Source organism: Sinocyclocheilus rhinocerous, unplaced genomic scaffold (genome assembly GCF_001515625.1).
Source record: "Sinocyclocheilus rhinocerous isolate Xijiao unplaced genomic scaffold, SAMN03320098_v1.1 scaffold210, whole genome shotgun sequence".
NCBI lineage: Eukaryota > Metazoa > Chordata > Actinopteri > Cypriniformes > Cyprinidae > Sinocyclocheilus > Sinocyclocheilus rhinocerous.
The window spans coordinates 602,248-613,320 of record NW_015654490.1 but is presented as its reverse complement, the minus strand read 5'-3'; the positions used below and the strand labels follow the sequence as shown (position 1 = coordinate 613,320).

Genomic DNA, 11,073 nt, shown 5'->3' with positions numbered 1-11,073 from the left:
CACTTGGTTGACTCCAGGGACGCACTCAGCCGCTCGCCCGAAGATCAGACGGCCCACTCCAGACGTGATGCCGATACAGGTGAGCAGAACCTCTTTATTAGCGTCCGCACCGAAGCGCTCCTCCACATGCTTCATCTGAGACACACAATGATCAGTGATGACAGCCTCAAAACACCTGCATTAAAACATCACTGAATTAAACATCATTCATTCAGCCATTAGGTTTCCTACAGACTTTTTTCCTCAGATGTCTGTATGTGAAAGCGCAGACGGACCACGAGACATCACTGATCTCAAAGAGAGACTGATGCTTAGTGTTTTCTGCAAAAATCTACACAAAAGTGTCATCATTTTGCACAGGTTTAACCAGTTTCTCGTTCAGAAAACAAACACACAATACAATTACCTCAAGAATCACAATATGAACTCAAATAACACTAATTTATCCATGTGTGAACATTAAGTAGCAAAACTGATGACACACAGGTCAGAATCTCAGGATGATATGAACAAGAGCACAGCTGATTATGTGAGAATGAATCCTACTAGTGCGAGACAAAGAGGAAGAGGAGGGGGAAATAAAACTGAAGGGGACGGGGTCAAAGGACATTTATTCCTGATGAAATACACAGCGCTGTAGTTGATCATGTTCTTGTGCTTGAGGACAGCTGCCAACAGGCTTTCAATACTACTGACAGATCAAATATAATGACAGAACAGTAGCAGTACTTCAGATGAGAGAACTTTTACTTTTTATTCATACTGTATGTATAGTAAATACTGACGCACAAGTTGTACACCCTCAAACTCATACTGTAACTGCTGAACTGATTTGTAGCCAAGTACTTCTTACATGTACTGTATTTTTGCAGAACTGAGAGATGACTCTATATTCTGTTGTGTGTTCATATGCTTATGAATTGATCTCATTAGTGTGTAAGACTATGTTGTTGTGTGTGTGTTTCTGAGGGCTTGTGTGTCATGTCTGAGGGCGAAGTTTGTTTTTTTCAGCAAGATTGAATAGTTTTGAGTGGAGAGCCTGAAAATAGGAAGTATGGGGAACTGGGTGAGAAGTTATGGATTTGTGTTTAGAGTTTCGAGGAAAGGAGTCACAATTTCAAGAAATGTGTTTAAGCAATCGAGAAAAACTGTAAATTTATTTATATTATATATATTTATATATATATATATTTGTGTGTGTATATTAATATATTTATTTTCATAAAGAATAACCACTGTTCTCAGTACTGTCATTACTATCATGTAAATCATTTTGTGGTTACATTTTCCAGAAAGAGTTTTGCTTGTGTCTGACGTGACAGGAGCACATGGTCTTTACCGATGCAGACTGTTTTAGATGTTTAGATATGAGACGATATTTTGAAGATTGTGAGTAACCAAATAGTTGTTGGTCCCCCATTGACTTCCATATTATGGAAATAAAATACTAGGGAAGTCAATGGGGAGCAACAACTGTTCTTAAAAATATCTTCTTTTGTGTTCAACAGCCGAAAGAAACTCTGTAAGTATTTGTGGTAATATGAAACGTTCATAGCCCTGGTCTTTTTACCACGTGATCATGTTTATCAGACGCAGCAGAAGAAACTGTGTTTCTTCAAACACTAAATACATGTTGCAGTATGCTGCTGAGCTGGAGAGCATAACAAGCTCCATATGGAGTTTAGCCCAACACAAAACACGTCATGTCACGTCAGACACAAGCTGTGTTTCTTTGAAACCGGTGTTCCTGTGGCTCAGTGGTAGAGCATTGCGTTAGCAGCGCAAAAGGTCGTGGGTTCAATTCCCAGGGAACACACATACTGGTAAAAGATGTATAACCTGAATGCCCTGTAAGTTGCTTTGGATAAAAGTGTCTGCTAAATGCATAAATTATTAACATTTATTAATTATTAATTAATTATTAAGAAACTCTCAGGTCTTCAGACCTGCCTGAAGAATCATACAGATATTGTTTGTAAAAAACACCATTGGTGCATTTTGAAAGAAGACTCCCGTGTTTCTCAAGCAATCGCTGCTGGTGTGTGTGTGTGTGTGTGTGTGTGTGTGTGTGTGTAAGAGCGACACACCACCCAGCCATTTGTCATGAATGCTCATTATTCATACTTACTGCCTGCCAGCGTGCACACACACTCCTTCAGAGAGAAACACGTGAGCAGATCAGATCCGGAGGTGTGCAATTAGTACAGAAGAGGACATGAACCATAAAAAACACAAGAGCAGATGTAGACGGGATCCTGGGCGTTCGGGTTCCTCCTCCCAAAACACACCAATCTGAGGCCCACATCACACACACAGAGTTTCACTGTGTAAAAAATGAAGAAGAACATAATGCCTGGCAGTCTGAACATCATCAGCAATGCTCAACCTGATTGAGTTCATTCTTGACCTGTGCTGGACACATGAGGAGCTTACAGACAATACACTATCAACTCCTGCAACAAAATAACCCATGCATGAGTCTTTAAGTGAGTGAGTGAAGTGACGTGACATGTGGCCAAGCATGGTGACCCATACTCAGAATTAGTGCTCTGCATTTAACCCATCCAAAGTGCACACACACAGCAGTGAACACACACACAGCAGTGAACACACACCCGGAGCAGTGGGCAGCCATTTTTTGCTGCGGCGCCCGGGGAGCAGTTGGGGGTTCGGTGCCTTGCTCAAGGGCACCTCAGTCGTGGTATTGAAGGTGGAGAGAGCGCTGTACATTCACTCCCCCCACCTACAATCCCTGCCGGTACGAGACTCGAACCCGCAACCTTTGGGTTACGAGTCCGACTCTCTAACCATTAGATGTATAACCTGAATGCACTGTAAGTTGCTTTGGATAAAAGTGTCTGCTAAATGCATAAATTATTAACATTTATTAATTATTAATTAATTATTAAGAAACTCTCAGGTCTTCAGACCTGCCTGAAGAATCATACAGATATTGTTTGTAAAAAACACCATTGGTGCATTTTGAAAGAAGACTCCCGTGTTTCTCAAGCAATCGCTGCTGGTGTGTGTGTGTGTGTGTGTGTGTGTGTGTGTGTGTAAGAGCGACACACCACCAAGCCATTTGTCATGAATGCTCATTATTCATACTTACTGCCTGCCAGCGTGCACACACACTCCTTCAGAGAGAAACACGTGAGCAGATCAGATCCGGAGGTGTGCAATTAGTACAGAAGAGGACATGAACCATAAAAAACACAAGAGCAGATGTAGACGGGATCCTGGGCGTTCGGGTTCCTCCTCCCAAAACACACCAATCTGAGGCCCACATCACACACACAGAGTTTCACTGTGTAAAAAATGAAGAAGAACATAATGCCTGGCAGTCTGAACATCATCAGCAATGCTCAACCTGATTGAGTTCATTCTTGACCTGTGCTGGACACATGAGGAGCTTACAGACAATACACTATCAACTCCTGCAACAAAATAACCCATGCATGAGTCTTTAAGTGAGTGAGTGAAGTGACGTGACATGTGGCCAAGCATGGTGACCCATACTCAGAATTAGTGCTCTGCATTTAACCCATCCAAAGTGCACACACACAGCAGTGAACACACACACAGCAGTGAACACACACCCGGAGCAGTGGGCAGCCATTTTTTGCTGCGGCGCCCGGGGAGCAGTTGGGGGTTCGGTGCCTTGCTCAAAGGGCACCTCAGTCGTGGTATTGAAGGTGGGAGAGAGCGCTGTACATTCACTCCCCGCACCTACAATCCCTGCCAGTACTCCTTAAACGTAGATTTTATCACAGAAAAGTACATGTTTAAGGCATTTAAACACATGAAAGGGTCTGAAACTCTCTCTCGCTGACTCGGTCGTCATTATTTTACTGTAGGAATTGAACGTTTTGAATGCATTGTGCTGGTCATGTCATCCTGCTGGCTAACACAGATGACGGTTTAAGAGAGAGCATGTGAACCCATAGGAATTGGTTGGTTTTTCACATTAATTGGTCATAAAATGTCATCTGATTTTCATCAAAGTCACAAGTATAGACAAACACAATGTGCTTAAGCTAATGACACACACAATTATAATCTTTCATGTCTTTATTGAACACATCCAATCAAACATTCACAGTGCTGTGGAAAAAGTAAATGAACTTTACCTTGTTGTTGTTACCAGGATGATCCACAACGGATTTTCTTTTGTGTTGAGTTTCATGAGTCGTTTATGAGCCACTTGTTGTCCATGAAATATTATAATTGTTTGCGTGTAACTAGCTTAACACACATTTAGTCTATACTTATGACTTTAATGAACACTTTATAACCAATTAATGCAGAAATCCAACCCATTCCAATGGCTTCACCACCACATTAATTATCAATGTCAAATGAGTGTAAATGTAATTTTGCGCTCATGTCCTGCAGGCTGTATGTTTTCCCTGACAGCACATGCAAGCGGGCTTGAGAAATACTCAAACTGAAAAACAGCAATGGCTGTGGTATTTGTCTTGAGCATTTAAAATACACAGATTGTGCTGGAGTTAGTGTGTAAATCATATTGTTTACATTTTAATACATTTCATTCAGTTTTCACATGCAATTTGGGATGCTTTCATTCTGAATAGACTGACTGCGTTTACAAGAGTCCATTAAATTGACTCTATATCTTTACTTTGGGCAATAGTGTGTGTTGATTATATTAGCCATGAGCTGAAAAAGTGGAGGCGTGATAGAGTTTTGAGCAAGTTTTGCAGCTGCTTATACTTATGAACATCCTTGTGGCTGTGGGTTTTTTTAAGCAATTTGTTATGGATCAAAAAAAGCTTCAATGGCTTAGTAAAGCTCAGTTATGAGAGTCTGTCTGTCACAGACGAGATGTGAAACGAGTCCAAAACATTTCACAATGTTTTTGATAAACTGTGCTGATGATGATGGTTCATAGGTGACTGCAGGTGAACCACTGGCCTTTATCTGCTGGATCAAGATCATAAATGAATAAAGAACGGACTCTGACTGCTAAAAGTGCTCATCTGCATTTCTTGATGCTTCAGCGCATGACTGCTGACCTCAGCAGCTTCAGAAACACAACATCATGATGCTGTCAGCATCTGTCTGTGTGCGAACAGATCACGAGACCAGAGGTTACCTCCAGAGAACAGTCAGCTACACGTACGCTCTCTCACTATTCACCAACAAAGAATACATAACGCGTCCCAACAAAATTCATCTACATAGACTATATAACATGTCCCAACCAAATGGCTTAGAAAGTGGAAGTGATTAAATGTGGTGAGCTGCAAGACGAGTGAAACTACTGCAAAGGATTATTGACAGAGGGGCTCGTCTCTGTGTGTCTGCCTACGAATGTCAATGCCAAATTTTCTGAAAATGCTTCCAAGCACGAGTAGGTAAATGATAAATAACAAAGGGCCCAGAACCGAACCCTGTGGGACACCAGTCATGATTAGATGGCTTTGTTTGTAAAACTTAGCCAGTTTTGATCTGAGTATGACCTGAGAGATTTGAGGAATGAAGGACCAACAATTCCTATAGATTGAAATCTATCTAATAAGAATTTATGTGAAATAGTATTGAACGTTGCAGTGAAATCAAGAATAATTCATATAGATACAAGTCCTGAGTCAGCTGCTACCAATAAGTCAAGGGCAGTCTCAGTACTATGATGAAAACAAAAGTCAGACTCAGGGCTGTCAAAAAAAATTTGAATTTCGAATATTCGTCGAATTAAAAAAAAAAAAATCACATTCGAATGCAAAAACGTTGCATTCGAATTTTAGGTCTACGTCAGCCGTCAGGCAGCCTTATCAGTGGCGCACGAAATGCTACGACAATGTAAGTGTCATTGCATTTTAATGCTTTTGTTAGCCTATCCAGTTGAAGCCACTAGATGCGGCGCTGCTACGTTGTTCATTCAATATATACATAATATTCTGCGTGATGCGTCCTCTTGTGGCCTCAGGAGAGAACCCAAAAGCTTTTTTTCCCCCCTAACTGAAATTATGCCTTTTAAATTTGAATATAATTCGAATTTTGATCATATTTAAGTGGAAAATTCGAATTTAGTTTTTCAGTCATTTTGACAGACATAAAATACATGAAGAAAACACTTCTGGGTGTTAAACCTGCTGTTGATCTGAAGTCAGTGGAGATCGCTGTGAGGACTTCACAACAACATCCAAACCCTGTGAGGCCATGTGCCCTCTAACCCCGAGGAACATGCTTTTGTTTTGACTTGAACAGTTCAAGTGAGCTCTTCAGCCTCTGGCAGATGACAATGACATGCTGAGATGTGTGTTTGTCCACTGCTAACCTCCTCGACCGAGAAAGAGCGGCAGGAAAACATCCAGAGGATTCCGGACGAGAGAGCCGCTCTCCACAGATAAACAACCTCTTTCCCTTTCAGTGCTGCCCATCATCCACCCTCTGCGGGGCAACTTAACCTGCGCAAAACATGTCTGGAGATACTACAATAACAGAGCCGATGTTTGTGTAGAGCACAGTCTGCAGCTACGCCCCGCGCTCCTCAGATCAAATTGACCTTTTATTTCGGTAAACCTCACAGCATCAACATCCCTCCACGCGGGAGTCCAGCGTACAGATGAAGGAACCGCACTGATACTCTGCTGACGTGGCTCTCGTGGGCCATCTTAGCAATGCTTGGATCATTCCCAATCAACCTCAACCTTCATTAGACAAAACGCATGTAGATGTTTGTCTGTTCTTCACACAAATCATCATTTACCTTGAAAATACATTCATGTGAACTGCTGCTATGATGCTCTCTGAAGACGCTTGCATGCTCCAGTCCCTGTCAGTGCAATCTTGAGTATTTTACTCACAATATCTCCTTTTGTGCTCTGCAGAAGAAAATAAAGGCTAAAATCTGAACATCTCAAAAATAGCAAACATGCCTGATCTTTGACGACTGGACAGAATCACTTTCTGTGAAATATGTCAAATAAAACAAACTGACTTTGACTTTTGCTAACTATCATCAGCTCTTCCAGACTGTAAATCAGAGCAAAAATCTATATAAAAGTTGTGTAGTGTAATCTAACCTTAAAGATATAGTTTCACAGGAGGAAGTGCTGTTATAGATTGACTCATATTTTAGCTGGAAGCTACAGTTTGAAGTTAAAAACACCTTAATGATGGATTTGTTTCAGCTTTTGTCTTCTGAAGACATTAACTATGGACGGGAGTGGTGTGGATTACTTGTGGATTATTGTGATGTTTTTATCAGCTGTCTGGACTCTCATTCTGACGGCACCCATTCACTGCAGAGCATCCATTGCTGAGAGAGTGATGCAATGACACATTTCTCCAAATCTGATGAAGAAACAAACTCATCTACATCATGGATGGCCTGAGGGTGAGCACATTATCAGCTAATTTACATTATTAATTATTCCTTGAAGGCATACAGGTTTGGAACAGCATGAGAGATGGTACGAGTGCTCACATTTGGGTGAACTATCTGTAATATTTCTTTGAGGACGTTCCTGAGACGTAGTGAAGTCTAAGGCAGAACAGAGAAACTCAGCACACTCACCAGATGAACGTAAGGCACGAAGTATCCATACAGGGCCGCAGGGATCCCAAAGGCCCATATGCGGTATCCCAGAGACCTCCAGATGTGCACGTTAAACACCCTCCTGAGCGAAGGACAGCGGCTGCCCGACTTGCTGCTGCTGACGGGTTTGGGCAGCAGGGGTTTGTAGGTAAATCCCGCCAGCATGAGCATGAACATGAAGACGCTCAGCACACGCAGCGTGTAGGCGAATCCCACGCGCTTCAGCAGGCCGGACAGCATGTACGGGAGCGTGATGGTGAACACGCTACTGCCCGCCGTCACGATGCCATTCACCAGGCCCAGCCTCCGCTTGAAATAGTGACCTAGGATCACCAGACTCGGCTGATATGCAAAGCTGCAGCCACAGGCGAAGACTATGCCGTAGGTGAAGTACAACGGCCCGAGAGACCTGCAGAGAATGACGATCAGACCGCATTAGCGAAGGCACATTTTAAATCAATGCTACTATTACTGTAATGCTACTAGTAATGCTACTATTAATGTAATTCAAAGCACAATTGTGAAATTTCCCCAGTGAATGTTTGTGCTCTCAGAATTCTTCACCATCTCTCAGCTTAATGTTCACTGTAAGTTAGTAATTAATAGGTTGATTCTCTAAAGGAGTGAACCATTGCAACTCTGTGACACTTTCAAAACATTCATCTGTTTCTCTGACCAATGCCAGATGGAAAAAGAGATTTTTTTCAGTTCAGTTCTGCTCATGCTAGTGGCGTAAAAATGAAATGATTGTTTTGTGTTCAGCTAAACTCCATATGGAGCTTGTTATGCTCTCCAGCTCAGCAGCATACTGCAACATGTATTTAGTGCAGAGTATTTAAGTAATAAATATGTTGCTGATTGTCTCATACAGGCATATGCACTGTTAGGGATAATATGTTACAAACGAAGTGCGTTAAGTAATCAGCTTACTTTTTAATATCTTTACTGACTTTAATTGTCGAAAGCCTCAGAAACATATGTCTTCCCTGTTCGCCTTGACACAGACTAATATAACATAAGATCATGTGTGTGGAGAAGAGAAGAGAAGAGAAGAGAAGAGAAGAGAAGAGGAGAGGAGAGGAGAAGAGAAGAGAAGAGGACCAAGTACAGAGCCTTGTGGGACCCCAGTGTCAGACCAAAAGAGTACAATGTTGTATGTTTCAGTTTAATTGATTTAATTGAACTCTGGGTCTCAAAGGACTGAGTATGATGAGTAGACATCAGCGAGCTGATCCGCACAGTCCTTCAAATCATGCATCAGAATAAAAACATTTTATTGTCAGGTGTTCAGGATGATCTCTATTGATCATCCAGTGGATGATCAAATACACCATCCACTGCTTACAGACAAATCCATTGCTCCCTTTTCACAGTAAACATAAAATCACACAAGAAGGATAGTAGGGTATAAAAATGGATGGGTTAGTGCAACTGGAAAGCAATCACTCTATTATAGTCCATTGGCTAAGCACTAGTAAGCACACTCAGCAATGAAGGATGGTCACTTACCATCTACTTCCAATTACATGTAATAAAAGCTTAAATTTAACTGCTAAGCAATAAATTTAAAAAACTCTTTATTTAAAAACTGAGGTGAATATAATGCACTTACGTGACAAAGGAACTGGCCAGAAGTCCCACAAATGCCACCGCTGCCCCTGCAACTGCTGTAATCCGGCAGCCGAACAGATCGGTGAACACACTGACGATCGGCGAGCAGAAGAAGATCATGCCCATCGAGAGAGAGCCGACCCATGCTGCATACACACACAGAGAGAGTTCATTTATATGAAGCCAGCAGTCTGAGTAAATGAAATTTCTTTTAGAAATATTTAAATGTGTTTACATGTGTGTGACAAACAGCTCATTATAAATTCCTGTTTTACAGATTTACATTAAAAAACCCAAACAACACAACACAGGACAGATTGAGTCAAATGACAAGAGTGCATCAGTGTCCATCAATCCAAATAAAACAAGAAAATAATCAAATGGGATGAAAGATTTTTCATTTGTAAAGCAATTCATTCAACAGATCATACAAAATGAGCGTTATTATTTCCAACATGAAATAGCTATATAGTGATGTATAACCCTACAGTGATTTACTGTAAAATGATTCATACTGTGCTACTGTATTCCAGCACAGTCCTCACAGGATACTGTGTCTGTTTATTCTTATCACAGACGCACAGAGAGAAAGATACTACACACAGATACACACAGACAGAAACATTAATCTAACACACACACTTCCATTATATTTCTGGGGCATGACATGCACCGGTTTTACTTTAGGACAGAGATTTTACATTAAACATCAAGGGGAGAGAAAGCTGTTGCACAAAAGTTACTTAAATGTCCTTAATTTAGCTTTGAAATGTTTTAGCATGCATTGGATGACAAGCATCACTCAAACACTACTGTGTTTTACTCGTGAGACACTAATATTCATTACTGTCCTTCATGCTGCAGTTTCACATGGGAAGTCAAAGCGATCATGTGATGATCTGGGTTATGGAGCGAGTCTCTTTCCTACAGAAAAACAAGTACAGACACACACACACACACACGTCCATCTAACTTCCCTAAAGAACACCACATATGATACTCATGATGTCCTATTTATTCTACTTTATTTCACCAAAACTGTCCTGAATCTGAGTCTGTGTATGAAAAAGCTTTTTTATGAAATAAATAAATTCTATTAATTTTATAAAAAGACAAGGCCCAGCAATGTGTGGCATCACTGTGAGATAAAGTGTGGTGCAGCTTCATCATGGCCTGTATTTGAATTCATATATTAATAATCAGAAAGTCATCATGAAGACTAGAAAGAAAGAAAGAAAGAAAGAAAGAAAGAAAAAGAGGAGGACCTGAGTGAAACCGTGGCATGTGTTCCAGTCTGTAATGATAAAGACTGATAAACCTAGATAAACCTCAGGCTGCAGACTTCCACGCTCTGCTTGCATCTCCTGAACAGTTATCATCTCTTGATGCTAACAGTGCTACTGATACTTTCTGCTCCACTCTTACATTTTGTTTAGACACGGTCTGCCCCTTGTCCTCCAGGCCAGCCCATACCACCCCTTGGATGTCTGATGTTCTCCGCGAACATCGTTCTAAGCTCAGAGCTGCAGAAAGGGTGTGGCGCAAATCACAAAATCCTACTGACCTTAATGTGTATCAGTCACTCCTCTCTTCCTTCTCTGCTAATGTCTCCACTGCTAAAACAACATACTATCATAACAAAATGAACAATTCGCCTAACTCTAGCAAACTCTTTAAAACATTTTCCTCCCTCCTTTATCCTCCTCCTCCCCCTCCTTCATCAACTCTAACAGCTGACGACTTTGCCACGTTCTTCATTAATAAAATGAAAACCATCAGTGCACAATTTTCCACACCACAATCTGTCAAGCACATCTTACCAGCAAACATACACTCATTCACATCCTTCTCTTCACTCTCTGAGGCAGAAGTCTCCAAACTCATCCTTTCTAATCATC

The 11,073-nt window shown here is 41.2% G+C and overlaps 1 protein-coding gene across 1 annotated transcript in view; it reads right to left on the bottom strand.

The window, feature by feature from the left end:
- Positions 1 to 11,073, bottom strand: part of LOC107717026 (monocarboxylate transporter 10) — a 33,473-nt gene that overhangs the window by 3,346 nt on the left and 19,054 nt on the right. The window contains exons 2-4 of the mRNA XM_016523671.1: positions 9,177 to 9,321; positions 7,544 to 7,973; positions 4 to 135 (exon numbers count right to left, since the gene is read on the bottom strand). Coding sequence (XP_016379157.1) covers positions 4 to 135; positions 7,544 to 7,973; positions 9,177 to 9,321 — 707 coding nt within the window. The remainder of the gene's footprint in view (positions 1 to 3; positions 136 to 7,543; positions 7,974 to 9,176; positions 9,322 to 11,073) is intronic.